The sequence below is a fragment of the Lytechinus variegatus genome, chromosome 11 (genome assembly GCF_018143015.1).
Source record: "Lytechinus variegatus isolate NC3 chromosome 11, Lvar_3.0, whole genome shotgun sequence".
Taxonomy (NCBI): Eukaryota; Metazoa; Echinodermata; class Echinoidea; order Temnopleuroida; family Toxopneustidae; genus Lytechinus; species Lytechinus variegatus.
The window spans coordinates 6,200,775-6,219,252 of record NC_054750.1 but is presented as its reverse complement, the minus strand read 5'-3'; the positions used below and the strand labels follow the sequence as shown (position 1 = coordinate 6,219,252).

The following is an 18,478-nucleotide window of genomic DNA, read 5'->3' as shown; positions in this document are numbered from 1 at the left end:
GAGCATGAATTATCATGGAATTATTATTCAAGTTGCACCTTAAGAAAACCCCTAAGAAATGCAGATATCATATTAGAGTTTAAAACGAAATGAATAAAACCCCAAATAGTCATGTTGGACTGTGTTGGACTGTGTTCAATCAAATTCTACAGAAAATGCATGAATTGTCACGGAATTATTATTCAAGTTGCACCTTAAGAAAACACCTAAGAAATGGAAATATCATATTAGAGTTTAAATCGAAATGAATAAACCCCCGAATAGAGTCATGTTGGACTGTGTTCAATTTTCGAATTTTAAAGTAGATCGCTTTCAGGGAATAGGATTGTATACAATTATATATTATATTTTCATATTATAACAAAATATTAGAGTCTGATGGATAACTTAATGTTTACAATGTACAGGAACATGCATGTTTATCAAAGTTTATAAGTGAATATGAATTTGACACCTATCCGAGGGACTGTTGCTCACCTGCAGAGAGTTGAGAATGGTGAATGCATACGCCAGGGGTAGGGATGATCCGCTTAGAAAGAAGAATCCTACACCCCAGGTACTACCCAGGAGAAAGGTCAAGGTCACTGCACCTTTGATCCAAACCCTGCATTAATGGAGGAACATGTGATTATCGTCACGATGAAGAAAATGTTTGTGATAATGATGATGATGAAGACGACGATGTTGATGATGCATTGTGCACCTATCCATCTTGTTAGGTGCTCAAGGCGCACCGATATATGATAATGATTAATGATAGTCACGATAATTAGAATCATTAAATTGACATTATTATCATAAAAATGATAACAATATTAACAATTTATCACAATGATAATAAAAAAACGTTATAATAATAGTAATACCTATTATGATAATGATGATGACAGTGATCATGATAAACATGATAATGATAACGTAATGATAATGATAAATATTAAATCAAAATAACATTGATTATAATCATAATGAAAGTATGCATCAGACATAGGAAATTACAATAATGATAATTAGAATAGCATTAATAATGGTATTGAAAACAATAAGTTTCAGTGTTTAAAAGCACCTATTTTATCATGAGCCAGCTTTGTAAGTCTATGCATGAATATCATTTCAGGCGCATCAGTTGATAATATTAATCAAGAGTAAAAATGTCAACAAAATTATCAATAAATTGTAAATATATGATCTCTTAAATTACTTGATATTCTGTGAGTTAGTGGCATCTTTGCTGACTGCAGCCCTCCCTGAGTAGGCAATGCGGATTGATACAACTAAAAACACAAAATTCACCTGGATGAGACAAAAACACATACAGCTATAGTATTCAGTCATATGATAATCACTAATCAGCCGTTTTACTTCATCATGCTCTGGTTATTGTATATTATATCCTTCAATTTCCCTTCATACAGTTCAGCTTATATATACATTAATCGCTATTGAGGGGAGCACAGTTAGGGACCACGATCACCGCCCCCAAGAAATAAAATAGGATAATTTAACTTTTGAAAAATATATGAAACGAAAATGTATGCGTATAATATACATTAGCAGTAACATGAATTTGCTTTATTCATTGTTATTACTTCCATCTTTTTTTAATTTGAATACATGTATAATGAAAATGTTCTTAAATTTTAGAGCTCATAGAATTTTTCAAAGATTTCTGTCGTGGTCTAGCGGGTATGACTCTCGTCTTTCAATCTGAGAGACGTGGATTCGATTCCAAGCCATAGCGTTTTTTTTCCTTCAGCAAGAAAATTATCCGCAATGTGCAGCGCTCGACCCAAGTGAGGTGACTGGGTACCGGGTATGAATTAATTTCTTGGAACGCAGTGCGCGTAACAGCTTCTCTGCTAAAGCCAGGTTAATTATGCTGATTTACTGTAGAGGGCTTAGAGACTTCTGAAAAAGTAAGTGTTAAGTGTTGTATTAAGTATAAGCAACTATAAATATTATTATCGGTTTTATAACAAAACTGTATTTTCGTGATAACTTACCAGGATAATAAGGGCAACAGGGCCAGCAAAACTCCATATGAATCCACGATCAGTAGACAACCAGCAACTATAGATAAAAAAATGAAGGACTTTATGGAAAATGTGTACAACAAAAACGTACAAATGTGACTGTCAAAAGTCATGTTATATTCAGTTACAAAGTCATATAATATTTTTGCAACAAGTGAGTGGAAATTTATGTAATGATAAGTAAATCCAGATTAGGAACATTTTCAAACCAGTGGAGGCCTTTAGAGAAATGGCGTCATCTTCAATCCTCACATAGCTATGGTAAGATGAGGATAAAAGAAGGAGAAGGGCAAAGAGGAGTTAAAATTGAAGAGGGAGAAGAGGGTGATATATAATGATAAAAAAGAAAGAAATTATGATAGTAGTGGGGAGTGAGAACAAGTAAGAACAAGGAAATTAACATGACATGAAAATTTAGAAGACAAATATAAGTTCGCTTACTATGTTTCTTGTCCGTAACCTTCGCCTTTACTTATACCACCAGCAACGGCTACAACAATAGCAGGCAACCCTGAATATCAAATTGAAAATTTGAAGAAGTGAATAAGTGCCAATAAGTGCAAAATTAATCAAATGTCAAAATCGCGAGTGTCTCTTACAGATTTTTAAAAGGAAATGAAGGTGTCAAATGAAGGAAGTCGAAGACAAGAATATAATTAGGGTTTAGCAAAGTTTTACGTTTTAGCACGATTTAAGGACTCTAAAAAATAGCAAAACATTTTTAAGGCAAAAACAATAATTTAATGCCTTGACTTAATACTTAAATTAAAAAGCCCCTGTACCATTTTTGCATTCCATCTATGTATAATGTTGGCACTATCGACTGCAAATAGAAGGTTGTTGAGGACGGTAGATTAAACATAAAATTGCAGCTCGCCTGTCCACAAGTAAGCCATATCTGTTTTATACATGTATATACACTTGCACCACCCCCTCCTCCCCCCCCCCTTATGTGCAAAGGACATTATGTTTCTTCGATCAGTCAGTCCTCAATATTTGAACGCCTGCACCCTTTCTCCCCTCTCTCGTTTTGCTCCCTCACCTTACTGGACACTACACTTTATGTCGAGAACAGGTGTACACATGACACCTAACCTGTACTCACCATAGCCGGCCAGGTAGTATGGTAACACCTTGCCACTGGTTGAAAACACGTGTACCAGCATGATGTATAGTTGAATACCTTCCAATGCCATCCAGGCAAAGGAACAGAGAAAGGTGTAGTGTAGTATAGCCGCAATCACGGTACAAACGATCTGTTTTTGAATATTGAAAGTTGATATTGAAAAAGTAGAAATAGCATGAAAAGGGATATATTCAGCCATTCATCTAATTGACTAATCGTTCACAGTTAAGGAAATTTGAAAATCTTTACAAGTTCTATAGTTAAACGACCCTATATTTTACAATGGATACCGCAGTGTTGAAACGAAAGTGAACTTTTCATAAAAGATCTAGTCTGCGGAACAATTTTGGAAGTCGTGGGGGTGAGATGAGCCAACAGTGGTTGGGGTGAAAATGTATGAAATAACAAGTTGATGGTTATTTGCATGTTTTATACACGTTTAAAAACAAGGGAGGAGGATGAAGCGCCCCCTCCGGTTCTACAGCTCCTGTAAAATATGAGGTATTAAATCTGAGAAAGTAGGTACAGATATATCTCTATAATTCTTAGTTATAATTACATATACACCACATCCCACTATTCTTCTGGAAATGAATCAATGAAACTGAAAATTAATCTCCAAGCACGTTTATAATCATAGTTATTCGATTAATTTTCAAATAGTGCTCTTAGATTAATCAAAATTTTACAGGAGAGTCTATAGTGACACCGCAATAAGTTTCATTACATGAGAATCAATGGCTCTTAATCCTGAACCTGTGCTGATGACGGCATTGACAAGCTTGTTGCAGAATCATTATACTCACATCGTGTTCTGTCCTCTCCACACCCACTAAGAATAGAAGCTGAGCAGTTAGTAGGGAGATGCAAAGATTTCGATGGATTGTTGTACGAGTATTCCACAGTGACCTTCATAACAATAACAAAATAAAACCAAAAAAAATCAAATAAAATCGAATTGATATTTTAGGTTCATTCTTGAGACTGATTGATTGATTTTATTCGTCAAGAATATCACAATGAAATTGAAGAATACCTTGAATACTGACAGAATATTCGACCTAGTACAAATCTACTCGCTATTGACGAGTGATTTTACAAATGACTATGATGACAGAATAATAAGATTTTAATCATTATAGAATTGAAATGCCTTTATGATAGTGAGGAAATAATCTCATGCACTGGCGTATGGATGCGGGGGGGGGCTTGGGGTGCTATGCTCCCGCCCACCCTTTCAAAAATGGAAATAAAATGATAACAATTAATTAATCAATTAATCCCCGACCAAGAAAAGAGGAGGGGAAATGAAAGGAAATATAAAGGAAAGGAAAAGGGTAAGATATGATGTTATATCAAAATGTATCACAATCTTCTATTATTCGGTGCTAAGATGCATAAAGTAATACTTACTTGAAGAAGCTAAATGCAAAGATGCATATTGCAAGACAACCAATAGACACTGAACAGCCAATGATAGTCAGTAGCCCCAGAGCTGTTGTATGGGCAACAGATAGCTGTAATAATCATAGAAAACACTCAAAAATTATTGGTAAATCATCTCTTGATATAACAATCACTACTTTTCTTCTTCTTCTTCCTTTTTTCTACTACTTTTTCTTCATCCTCTTCTCCTCTTTCTTTTTCTTCTTCTTCTTTTTTTTCCTCTTCCTCTTCTTCTCCGTCTCCTTCTGTACAGAAAAAGAAACAAACAAACAACAAACAATTCACTTACATCTTCGTAGACACCAGTGACATCAAGAAGGATAGCAAAGTTGGTAAGATGGTTGCAAGTACATTCAGTGTGCGTTCGATTGGTATTGACAAGCCTACAGCCTTCCGTAGATAGTCTAGAAAATTAATATAGATGGGAAACGTGAACTTGGAAGCAATTTGAGCTGGGAACAAGAATATATTTCTCAATTTCTATATGATGAATGTGATAAAGGACTAGTTTTCAAGTTGATTTTTCGTATTTCCACCACCTTATTTGCATTAATCTAATCAACTCCCAATTTTTTTTTGCATTTCGAGCTTAAATTAAAGCTTTCTAAACTTCTTAGTCACATTCATAGTTGCCACAAAATCTTGAATGTATTATGCGACATGCAGGTTGCAATCATTGGACTTCCTGAAATCATGCGTTTTTAATTACTATCCTACTTATAATTTATCATTCTTACTTTGTGGTTGCTTGAAAACCAATACTGCTTAATGAAACGTAATGTTTTTATTGTGTGAGATTACAGTTAAACGGTGATGTCAGTTTATTCAAATACGATCTTGCCCCCCGTGTCATGATTATTTTTCTGTCTTAATGGAAAGCACGCACCAAACTTACTTGTTTGTATCGTCAACAAATACACAGGACACCTTTCCTGTTACGTTGGGCTAAAATAAAAATTTGAAAATTGAAATGAAAAAAAGAACCGGTTTAGTAACATAACCAAATTACATACTATTCCAAAGGATGATCTTGACGAACTGCTATCTAACTGGAGTCTAGTCTGCATCTCATTAAGAAATTAACGCAGAATATATTACAAGAAATTCCCATTCATTAATTCATCAATAACAGTTTAATTTCAGTAATAAAAAAAGTTCATCAAAGTAAAGATCCCTGGACTGCCACTTACTTGAGATAAATGGGGGTTCCGTAAAAATGATTATTTTATGACATTTTGATAAGGTTAAAAATACAGCTCTTTATAAACCCTCCCTTCAAAATGTATGTAATTTAGATACATTACAAATAATAATATTACAATTTATATCACACCATACAGGAATATCTAAAAAAAAATCAATAATGTTGACAAATGACAAGAAAAATATCGGCCTTATTTTCAATTAAAAACGTAAAAGCAACCGATGAATGAAGGATTTGCGTCCTCTTCGAGGAACCTTGTAACAGAGATTGATTCATACTCACAAAAGTCGATTAAAATAAGGGGCGGATCTAGGTTTTTCCAAGGAGGGTTTGACCGAGAAATTTGACAACCAAAAAAACGATTTAAAAGGCTTCCCTACAAAATGAAGGTCATTTGAATACCGAGGAAGTGGACAAGACAAAAAAGAATTCACTACCAAATGAAGATCATTTTGGAACCGAGAATTTCTTTTAATAGCCAAAAAAAAAAAAAAAAAACCTGGGTTCACTATAAAATGAAGCCTTCATTTTATAGTGAACCCAGTTTTTAAATTTTGGAGCCAACCCCAAATAGAGGTCATTATTATTTTTTACTTGGCAGCGCAAGGGGGGGTTAAACCCCCCTAGATCCGCCAATGGAAATAAAACCCACAAGACTTTCGATTCTATTAAGTACCAAAATCTTACATTTGTATGTTTCATGATGTAGCTGAATGTCTGATCGTTTTGAAATGATTTAACAGGAGTATCTCCTTTCATCGCTGAGACCCCAAGCAGAAGAGAATTCACTACCGATTGGTTGACCAATTCATCAGGATTATCTCTTTAAAAACAGAACAAGAGCATCAGGAAAACGACATTAAAAGACATTCCACAAAATCAATAATATTTACTCTTTAATGTAAACTTTTCGTTCACGTTAGTAGCAATATCTTCAGTTAATTTTCAACATGTCAATTAAATTTTTTACGAAGTAAAAAATAGATTTAATGTCAATTTATCAATAGCTTTGATTATTTTGTAAGAGTATGAAAGCGTTTCAAATATTCATAACGAATTTTATTCATTTTTTTAACTGCGTAGCCAACTAGTATGGTATTAATAACATTTATGAAAATGATCTGGCACATTAAATAAAGAAATAATTACGATTTTATATTCTAAAAGATAAAACACAGCGTTATATATATATCCTATGTATTTGGCTTCACAAGAAAATAAATAATCGCCCCACTTTTCATTTCACTTATATATATAATTATTGTTCAAACTCGGATTTTTGAACGAAACTTTACAAAATATTTTCTGGTGAGACAACATGTTCGGAGTACCAGATGAAAAGCAACAAAATAAAATCTTACATTGGTTGAATAGTCCTACTTCCTATGTTATTGATCTTCTTGTATTCAACTATAGCAATTGTGTTCTCTGTAAAGGGCAAAACAATAGGGGGAGACAGAATAACAGTAATAATGATAATAATGATGATGATAATAATAATAATAATAATGATAGTCTGTATTGTGTTACAAGGAGCATGACACTGAATAAATTGGGACGATTCGGGGTGAATACTGACGAGATCGTGTCGTATATTTAGAGAAAACAATGTCTCTCCAAATCGTTGAATATATTTTGTTTGTATAATTAAATCAATATACTCTCAAACATTTATTAAACATAAACCTTGAAGGATATTTTGCAGTAGCGTATACATGTTATTTGAATACATTAGTTTGATCTCTTTGTTTTGTGCATTTTGATACAAAAAGGTAAATTCATTTTTTTTCCCAAAAAAAAATTTGTTGGATATTCCGTTGGGCCAACTTGGGTGAAGTGATTCAGGGGGGTGACATGTTTCTTCTCAATCTATTTCTGTGTAATGAACCATGTACAAAATCGAACATCTTGTTATACATAACGTCTAAATCAAAATGAAGGGAACAAGTTCTGATGAAAAACAATAAACTACTGTACAATCATGTGGCGGCAAATTATGTCGTCATTACATGGACTGACGCATTTTGACATTCAAATGTACTTCGAAATATGTAAAAATGAGGTTGTAAAAGGCTGAAGTTCAATAAGCGAATCTAAATCTAGAAAGAAAAATGGGATAATTTAACAATGATACTAATAAAATTAATTTCTGCGATTTAGGCGGTGGGGTGCCTGACAGGATTTACATGAAATATTGCACCCGCCGCTCATCCTCAGCTGCGTAGATATACAGTGTACATGTACATGCCGGAGCTATAATTCCCTGAAAGATGTTTCCTTACTTTTGCTGGGATCATCATCGAACGTAGAGGGCGGTAGAGTGGCTCTAGCTTGTGCATTCGTCATACTCTCACGATCAAAGATCCTATCGGTAGGGTAGGACAGAGCTCCCCGCCGACCACCCGGTAGACTCCCACACGTCATATCTGTAGGGGCAACGCCAAATGAAAATTAAAGCAATTTTTGTACAAGGATGTACGCATGGCCCTAGAAAGCGGGGGCGCTGGGGATGCGGAAGCACCCACAATATTTTTTATTGGTACTATGCATATAGGCAGCACCCCAGACGCTAAAATGTGGAAATGTGACAAAAATCACCTTTATTTTTGGACGCAGGTGAATGACGAGGTCAACCAGTGCAAGACCAGGGTGTGTTACGATCTACCTTAGACGACGATCCGGCGTACATTGCACATTCTGTTGCGATCCGATTTTCAAAGAAATCGTTATAGCATTATGGGCATTCCAACCGAAAGATCAAAGTTCCGAATAGTACTATGAATACTTCAATCGAAGCTCCAATCTATTTTGAGCCTCTTCATGTAGTAATACAAGCAAATTCAATTCCGAATCACAATGACGTCATCATCGGCTCCGAATTGAAACCGATTTGGAATTTTCTCCAACCACAACAAGGCCTGCAGCAAAGCAGGGTAATTGGTATTCCTATCATCATGCCAAACTTCAAATAAAACAATTTTACTTCTTGGAACTATCACACTTAATGCAAAATGCTATTTATTTTTACAAAAAAACAAAATCACTTCGCACATCAGATCGTCTAATGCGCCTAGGGTTTTAAGGTTTAACTATAACTTACCAATGGTATCAGTGGATACTGTTTTGGAAGTATCTTCGACGAGTTCCCCAGAGAGTATAAAGGCTACCTCTTCAACAAATTCGGTGATGTTCTTTGAAATGCTCTACATACGGTAAACAAAACAAGACGTTTCACAAAGGGTTTTTTTTTATTTCCCGCCGACTTTAGTAAAATCACGTTCAAGAATAGTTTTACAAAGAGCCTACACTAATCATGTTTATCATTCGAGTTAAAACTATCTAATAATTGTGTTTAAAATTGCAACAACAAGAAAAAGAATAGGGGATATGTACACCTAATCTATTCCCCTTTCTGTAATATTGGGCTATCATTCATCGTAGTATAAATTTTTCGCTGATTATTGATATGTTAATTTACAAAGATTGTTCTCACTAAAATAAAAAGATTATCAATCATTACCGATCTTCAATCGTGTATACCACAAATAAAAAGAACAATATTATGGAATTCACACGTGAATCAAATATAATGAATTATGCGAAAAACACATTTTGATCAAGAGAACTAATATGTGACAACTATTTGAATTGTGTCCACTTTTTCTTACACAAACCATTTTGAACACCGTCCCCCAAAAAGTGTTTAGTCATGCATGTACTTTTACCTACCTTTTTGTGTCATCTAAAAGCAAAGCCTTCAGGGTTTGTATAATGACTCATTCATTGTAAATTTTATTTTATTGATATATATATGACACCTTCAATCGTTATTGCTAATACCCTCTGTATGAAATAGCTCACAAGCCAAACATTACATCTTTTAATCACTGCTAGAAGCCACTCTCATGGCAATGGTGAAAACCTGATGAGGCTGATGAATAGAGAGGTATTAGCAATCGATTATATACAAAAAAACTTTTTTTCCGCTTTGGTATTCTTACTTTTTGTGAAGACGTATCATCTGTATCCTGATCATCTGAATTGAGCAGAATGCTTGCGATACTCAGTGTTTTCTGGGGGACAAAATCAAAGTAAGGGCCAGAAAATTGCAAAGTGTAATTCAATCCTAATTCATCTAAGATCTTGTACATACGTGTTGGATTTCATCGCCATTGTGAAATAATCTTTTGGCAATGATGAAATACGATAATGACATAAAAAAGTAACGTAAATCAGTTCTAAAACATGGAAAAAATAAAGAATTGAAAAAATGTAAGTACGAGTGAAAAACTATATGAGAAGAAGTAAAAGTGACTTTCGTGATTGATGAAACCTTTTCAAATAAAACCGAAAGTTAGTCAGAACAAAATAGTCGAATATCCGTACCTCTGCGTATGAAGAGACAGTGCTGATACGTTCACTCGTGTTCTTGTTCGTGTCTTCGAGTTGTTTCTTCTGCAGTTCATTTAAATCGGTTAGGAGTTTAACTACCTCGGTATCCTCCAGGGTTGCCGTGTCCCCGCCATCTTTAACAAGATCATCGATGGTCTCCGCGATTTCCACCGCCTCCTTCTCCCCCGACATAATCTCCTAGATAAGAAACCGAACCTCAAATATTTTCACAACTTACATAATAAAAACTTCATTTGAAATGATTATACATCATTGCTTATCAAAATTTACAGCATTTTTTTTTAGGTCAGTTGAAAACTTGTGTTTATAATATTTCTAATAACCATGCATGCTAAGTTTAGTGAAGATCAAATAACAAAAATTGAACTTTGTTCTTTAAGATTTTGTTCATCCGTAGATGGCGTGTACACTCTACAGAGTTGATTTATTTTGAAAATAAAATTGATAGAACGCGCGTCTTTGAGGCATCCGGAAACGTTTAAAATATACTATTTTCTCTTGGGTGTGCGTGTCGTTTCTTACATGTTGATATGTCTATTATAACGGGCAACTTTTCCTGTGACTTCAGGGTCGTGTACGCGTCAACATACAACAAGCTCAATCGACTGATTTAGGCTTCACGGGCCTAATTACTAGTGGCAGGCCATAGATATTCATTCGAGCCAAGCCATTGCTATTTTTTTTTATTTTGATATGGCTGATTGACAAAGTGTATGCATATGATTGTCCATCTAACACTGATTCTATTTTTGGTAGTTACTGAACTTCCTTTTCCCTAATTGGGAAGAAATATCACCAATTTTGGACTATATTTTGACTGGCGGAAGGATTAGGGCTATTTTGCTGTTTGAGTTGATGAATCTGCTCCCCCCGACGGTGTCTTCAAACACGCCAATTTATTTTTAAAATGAGCCGGTCGAGGGACCCTTTCTGGTCAGATATGGATTGCCAGATATAAATCCTATCCACTGGTAGTAAACATTCGACCCCCGAATTTCATCCTTATTTTTTATGAATTTTGTAAAGTACCAATTTAACACATGAGTCTATGGGGAATGAATTAGGCCTGTGAGACCTCTACTCGTTTTCAAAGTGTTGACGCCATCTACGTCCGCTTGGCAAAATAAACTACATAATTACGTCATTCAGGTTATCGACTGCTCTGATCATGGTACATCCAGAATCATCGGGGCCATGGTCGTGCCACATACCACCCAATAAACACAAGAAGCTCACTTGTCCTGAATAAAAATAACATGAAATATTTCTTATGATTAAGTGTCACACCCTTGATATTAACCCATTGGCCCATTTTCTAAAGTCAGGTTTAATTTAGACCATGGTCTTACTCTGTGCCAAAATTATGGAAAGCCCCCCCCCAAAAAAAAAAAAAATTCTCACATTGTATGTTTCTAATGACTTTTGTGTACTTTGCTCTGCCAACTATTGAATGGTGAAGCAAGCTATTATCTTTCGAGAAAGAGTTAAGAGTAAATTAAGAGTCAAATGAGCTGATCCTGTGAACCTCTACTGTTAGAGCTTTATTCTACCAGTTGAACCAGAGTTTAAATTAAACCCGACTTCATAATACGGGCCAATCTCATCATTGTCATAACGCACCTCAATAATTGGCGTAAATCAGTGACGTCGTCAAGTGGGAATGAAGCAATACTTCACCCCCCCCCTCCTCCTGAATAATAGAGGATTTAAGTCAGTGACCTAAACTCTAGAAATCGGCGGGAGGGTGTCAAAAGTTTTTATCCAACAAGTTGCCAAATAATTTTCCTTGAATTTGACTGTTTAAGAAAACCAGTTGCTATGGTAACTATTAGATGAATATTACATACTTTGCCGGATACATGAAATAGGCCACTATGCAATCACGAGTAACTAATTTCAAGATGTTCTATTTTTAAAGGACAAATCCACCCAACAAAAACTTGATTTTAATAAAAAGAGAAAAATTCAACAAGCACAACACTGAAAATTTCATCAAAATCGGATGTAAAATAAGAAAGTTATGACATTTTAAAGTTTCGCTTCATCATTTCACAAAAGAGTTATATGCACATCTCGGTCGGTATGCAAATGAGGAACTGATGACATCACTCACTCACTATTTCTTTTGTATTTTATTATATAAAATATTTTCATTTTCTCGTCATTGTCATGTGAAATGAAGTTTCATTCCTCCCTGAACACGTAAAATTCCATTATTTTAACATTTTGTGTTTCAGGCAAGGAGGTCCTAATCGTCAAATTCGTAAAATTGAAATATTGTACAATTCAAACAATAAAAAACAAAAGAAATAGTGAGTGAGTGACATCAACTATCTCATTTGGATGTAACTGGCTCGTTCATATAACTATTTTGTTAAAAAAATAAGCGAAACTTTGTAATGTCATAACTTTCTTATTTTACTTCCGATTTTGATGAAATTTTCAGCATTGTGCTTGTCTGATATTTCTCTATTGATTCAAATCAACATTTTTCTGAGGTGGACTTGACCTTTAAATATTATCTTTCTCGTTTGTCCTATTGTCAGTATCAAGGAAATTTCTAAGTTATGCCAATTCAACAAATACCCCCAATAAGGTAAAAGTTCGTTGACTCTAAGTGACCTTCGAACTTGGTCATGTTACCTGAAACTCATGCGGGATGTTTAGGGATACTTGATTGCTCTTATGTCTAAGCTTCATAAACTAGATCCATAAAATTCTAAAGCTATGATGACAATTCCACAAATACCCCCAACATGGTCAAAGTTCATTGACCCAAAGTGACATTTGACCTTGATCATGTGACCTGAAACTCAGGCAGGATCTTAAGTGATACAATATTATCATTACATTTAAGTTTCATGACCTATGTTCATATACTTTCTAAGTTGTGACGACATTTCATAAACTTAACCTTGGTTAAGATTTCAATGTTGACGCCGCCACTGTCAGCAAAGCGGCGACTATAGTCTCGCTCTGCTATGCAGGCGAGGCAAAATCGGTAATCCATGACAAATTATGACATATTAAACACCACATTTGGCTTAACGACTGTTATTAATGCATCATTATTCGTAATTTTATGACAAATGAGTGGAACCAAATTTCTAAACAAAATTATATGAAATGGTGAAAGCACCTCTATACCCTTCAGGGCATGGTTTGTAGACTGTGGTGTTTTCTGCAGTGACCTCGTAGGTTGTGTTCCCATAAACCCTCATCTTGCAATACATGGTTGGAGGTTCAAGTCGGGCAGGAGGGTAGGGGGCATCGTAAACGGCCGGGTCATCTAAAAATATCAATCATAGGAAGAAGAACAACGTCATTCACCTATACTTTAAAACGATGTATAAAGGCGACCGCACACCTTACGATCGGTCTGCAACCCGATTTTGGAATAATACGTAGTATAATTCGATGGCATTGATGCTAACATTGAGACATGGAATATCTTACTGTGTAATGTTCGATATCATTGTACTTATACATATGTTCAAATATGTGACTATGAACATATGTACGAATACATATGTTCAAATCTGTGACTATGCTATAATCCTTCTTAGAATAAAAGCAAATTTAATATCTAGTCGTAATGACGACATAGCAGTCGTACGATTGGCTACGATTTGAAACTAAATTGGCCTTTACTCCAAAATAAAGGCTTGCAATCTTTCAAAATAGTTATATTAGTATTCTTTCAATCAATTTCAACCTGTAATAAAATGTTATGTTCCATTCATATTCTCAGAAAATTACCAAAATGCGATTTGTTCCAAAATCGGATCGCGAGCAGTCGTAAGGTGTGCGGTGGCCTTGACATTCTAAGCACGTCACTCTTAACAACTATTTTAAAAAAATCTTAAAGGTTTTAACAAGTTAAAAGCTCAAACAACTTGTTGTTAGTGTGACATGAATAAACCCCCAAAACGTGATAATTTTGTTCGTTTAATATTATTTTTGTCAAGGATATTGAGATTATGTCCATTCGTATAGTGGTCGTAATCCTGCCGCATTCAGACTGTGTAGTATCCGGCAGACATTGTCACTTACTTGCAACACATTGGTAACGTAAGTCCAAATGTTTCCTCGGGATGCATGGGTTGTTCTGGAAGAACTCATTACCTACTGAAATATCACAGAAGGATTGTCCCTGGCAACTGTAAATAAATAAAACGTGACAAAAAGTAGTTCCTGAGGTTAGACTCCTGATGTTAGATCTAGAATTGCAATCGTTTAATAATAGTCTTTTATCTAACCCCTTAATATAGGGAACCTACCCCCCGGCTCTTTCCCGGACTCATATAGAGAGTTTTTGCAATCGCAACGGGGACTGATTCTAGAACATAGTTAATGCATTGAAAATGCCTGTCAAATCACAATGAGCATGTAGCTGAGGCCTTTGTCGAAATTTGGTGATCTGTGACAGCAGATCGTCATATTAATATTCGGAGCTGACGAAAAATTGTAAATATGTCTTTTGTCAAGAATCAGGGACGACACCGCTGTTTTGATTCACAGATTTCGACAAAGGCTGCTTTTTCATATAGGAATTTCAATAATGATGATGATAATAATAACAATAGCTGGATTTATATAACGCTTTTGCCTGAGGATACAAAGCGCTTGCTATTGTTATTATTATTATTATTATTGCTATTTTCACAATAGATTCTCTACTTTCCAAAATGTAAAGTTGTGTTTACCTACGGATTAAATGTTAATTTTGGTGCCAAAGTTGTTACAAAATGTTTAAATGTATATCTGTTATACGTCAATGGGCTTAAAATGCAAAAGAAATGTATAAGAAATGTACCGCACGGTCAGTTTGTTTTCCCCTTCTTTCCTTGACACAGCGTGAAAATTATCATTTCTGCGCAAACCAATTTCTGCGAGCTTTACAAAAATGGACAGTGATCACTCGAGTGTAACATTCCGTCAAAATTTTTACTTTCATTTGATAGATAAGACCCAAACCCAAGAATATATGTGAACAAAAAATGTATTTTTTTCAATTCCTTGGACTTTTTCGAAGTGAAAGTTTTAAGGCATTTATATGAAAACATCGCAGAAATCAATAAATGAAATAATAATTTTACACCAGTATATCTTTACCCCTGACATAAACCTCAATACATTTTCAATCTGACCGTCTGGCAAAGACGGTAACGGGTAGTTTTCGCACCTGTAATTGGGAAAAATTCATGTACATAGAAAGTGCTTTGAATATACCCGTCAAAGGACAAGAAACAGCTGGTAGGTCTTTGTCGCAAATTGGTGCACCAGAAGAGCAGTGTCGTCATGAGTTTCGGAGCAAACGTCAAATTGCAAATATGTCGCTTGTCTAGAGTCAAGGACTGAAGTGAACTTTTGATTCACCAATTATTTTCGACAAAGACTTCATCGTCATGAAGGTCATTTGACAATACAGTTTCAATGTTCTTGAAGCCGTCCCGCTTGCAAACGCGAAAACTCCCCATTGTTTCTGACTTACACATCGACTGTTTTCTGCACAGAATTCTCTGCTACGCACTTCTGACCAGGTGAGAGGAAGGTATGGCCGTCATTGCACGTTGTGTTGTCATATACACCGTAGGCGGCGTACTCTATGCGCATCACCTTCTGTTCCAGTGCACAGGTCAACAGATCGCTTTCTCCCTCGCAAATTTTCAATGATTTGCTGCTGGCTATTGAGTAAAAAAAATAAGTAAAGTGACCAAAAAACAAGACAACCATATTAATAATAATTCTTATTTACACAGGGTAGCCACTTTAGCTCTTACGAACTGTTCTCCCAGCGGACCCTAAATAGCATTATGTTGTTATGCATTACTACCCTTCTCTATTCTGCAACGTCGAACGTCTGACAAGAGGACATGGTGTCATATTTTGCAGTATTTGGTATGACTGCAATGAAGTTAATATATTAATATACTCTCAGAAAGAATTTTTCTCTTTCCCGTTTATGCAAGCTATTAAGGTTCTTCAAAAAACAGATCAGGGCTCTGTAATCAATAATTAACGTTTTTAGAACCGTATTTCAGTTGCTTAAAGATCCTTAAAAGGTTCGTTGTAGAACCTACGGGGTTATCGACGGTGAGACGAACTCTATATTAGAATGGTAGTGTTCTTTAATACACCATCAGGAACACCATTATGAAGTAAAGAGGACCATATTTTCTGCTTCTTCGAATAAATCTCAAAGGGTTCAAAATATGGGACCAAGAAATGTTATAATCAGAACCCCTTTTTTAGATTGTTCTGAACAGAACGTTACAAACTGTCACTTTTGTCTTGATGATCACGCAAAAACTACATCATAGCTGTTATAAAATGGGCTTACAGCTATGAAAACGCGGGAGAATAAAATGTGATAAAAAAATATTGATGTTATGATTACGATGTCGTTGGAAATATATGATGTATTTTAATCTAACTAGTCTAATGAATAAAGATGAATTGCATAATAATAATGATGATAATAATAATAATATGCAACATTTAATGTAGCGCTTAATGCAATGTTTCTATACGCGCTGCATACACTATTACCCAGGCTTTAGCATGGCTACCCTGATCTGGTGCTCGAGCATTCAGGTAATTCCTTTCAACCGGGTAACCATTTACTACACCTGGGTGGAGAGAGGTAATTGTAGATAATCGCCTTGTCGAAGGACGTGAATGTCGAAACTCGCTCCTTGTTGGTTAAAAGTTCGGAAAATTACACAGCAAAAACTGTGGTGTTAACCGGTGTACATAGAGGACCACACCAGTTATTTTACACCGGTGTTAAATTGGTGGTGTTAGTTTTACACCTATAGGTGTTATTACAACACAATTTGTTGTTACATTTACACTCTTTGGTGTTATGTTTAATCTCTAGGGTGTAATTTTAGCATCTTAGGGTGTGGTCCTCTATTAACACCAATTGGTGTCAGTTTTAACACCGCAGTTTTTACAGTGTAGCCACTAAGCCACAACACTTCTACGTTGCATCCATCACCTATAAATTCTCGTATTAGTACATCAACTTACGTGTTCCGGGTTCGTCTTGGTTCTCGCAGAAAGGGCCAGAGTACCCCGGTGGACACCGGCATTGGGATATCAAGGCATTGTAATCCTCTGCAGGTATGAGGACACAAATAAGATGCGGATGTCACTTAATGAAATCACGAAAGCTCGAAGCGCTAGGAGAACTATTTGTTATAACCGATTTGAAAACGGAATGTTTTAAGCACTATCAAATCATCTTGGATGGGGTTTATGTATCAAATTTAACATGCAATGCGTAGGCCGGTAGGAACACGTACAGGCCCTAAACAAATTCTTTTTCATCAAATTTTGACAAATATATTGCCTTTTTCCACTAAGATTCTCTTTTTTACCAGCCGATTGGGGCACGTACACCCCCGTAAATACGCGACTGATTATTTGATCATGAAATACTTGTTTTTATGATAATGATGACAATAATAATGATGATGATAGTAATGGTAATAATAATGATAACAGGCCTAATATTTACAATATCATTTGTTAAAATGAAGAAGAAAAAGTACGAATAACAAAGTAAAACTAATGAGAAAAATAATGTGTTTATCACTGCCTTCTTACATTTCTTCATTCTTTTAGCAACAAAGATTATATACTCTCTTTGTTCTACATCTTTTCCTTTCTATGCCATTCCTAAATCCAGAAAATAGCTTGGCTTCAATTCTTTTGAATCTCTTGCATTGCCCCCCCCCCCTCTCCTCGTATGGCTTTGGAACAAACTCCCTCTAACTCTCTATAAAAAATTATCTATCTTGACCTCTTTAAAAAGTATATAAAATACATCTGTATCAGTGTAAACCTTAACTTGCTTTAACATGTTTAACCTGTTTTAACAGCACTATAAATCCTCTGCAAGAATCTCTATATAAATCCAATTTTATTAGAATAATAAGTAGTATTTAAATTAACATCTTGAAGAATGATAATCATTGAAGATAGAAAATAACCTTGGATAAAGCTTACCACATACGAAGCTATGTGTAGCATTACACGATTCTCTTTCTGGTACACTGATGAAAATGCGTTTGGTATAGGTCATGCAATCACCATCTGTACTATTATCTAGGATGATGTCAAAAGTTTCGTTCGATGGATACCATTTCCACTGCGAGCTGGTCCCGTGGTAACGGGCGCTAACCCAGTAGGTTGCTGGTTCAAACAAATTAAGGGTACCGTGAAGTGTATAGATATAAACAATATACG

General features: G+C 35.3%; 1 protein-coding gene across 1 annotated transcript in view; it reads right to left on the bottom strand.

The window, feature by feature from the left end:
• LOC121424361 (latrophilin-like protein LAT-2) overlaps nucleotides 1-18,478 on the bottom strand; it is a 41,010-nt gene that overhangs the window by 2,945 nt on the left and 19,587 nt on the right. The window contains exons 4-24 of the mRNA XM_041620020.1: nucleotides 18,239-18,424; nucleotides 17,258-17,344; nucleotides 15,717-15,909; nucleotides 14,276-14,382; nucleotides 13,362-13,511; nucleotides 11,363-11,463; nucleotides 10,196-10,399; nucleotides 9,811-9,882; nucleotides 8,910-9,012; nucleotides 8,092-8,235; nucleotides 7,171-7,237; nucleotides 6,497-6,632; nucleotides 5,501-5,550; nucleotides 4,895-5,009; nucleotides 4,573-4,676; nucleotides 3,966-4,068; nucleotides 3,139-3,289; nucleotides 2,475-2,544; nucleotides 2,004-2,070; nucleotides 1,202-1,293; nucleotides 478-604 (exon numbers count right to left, since the gene is read on the bottom strand). Coding sequence (XP_041475954.1) covers nucleotides 478-604; nucleotides 1,202-1,293; nucleotides 2,004-2,070; nucleotides 2,475-2,544; nucleotides 3,139-3,289; nucleotides 3,966-4,068; nucleotides 4,573-4,676; nucleotides 4,895-5,009; nucleotides 5,501-5,550; nucleotides 6,497-6,632; nucleotides 7,171-7,237; nucleotides 8,092-8,235; nucleotides 8,910-9,012; nucleotides 9,811-9,882; nucleotides 10,196-10,399; nucleotides 11,363-11,463; nucleotides 13,362-13,511; nucleotides 14,276-14,382; nucleotides 15,717-15,909; nucleotides 17,258-17,344; nucleotides 18,239-18,424 — 2,429 coding nt within the window. The remainder of the gene's footprint in view (nucleotides 1-477; nucleotides 605-1,201; nucleotides 1,294-2,003; nucleotides 2,071-2,474; nucleotides 2,545-3,138; nucleotides 3,290-3,965; nucleotides 4,069-4,572; nucleotides 4,677-4,894; nucleotides 5,010-5,500; nucleotides 5,551-6,496; nucleotides 6,633-7,170; nucleotides 7,238-8,091; nucleotides 8,236-8,909; nucleotides 9,013-9,810; nucleotides 9,883-10,195; nucleotides 10,400-11,362; nucleotides 11,464-13,361; nucleotides 13,512-14,275; nucleotides 14,383-15,716; nucleotides 15,910-17,257; nucleotides 17,345-18,238; nucleotides 18,425-18,478) is intronic.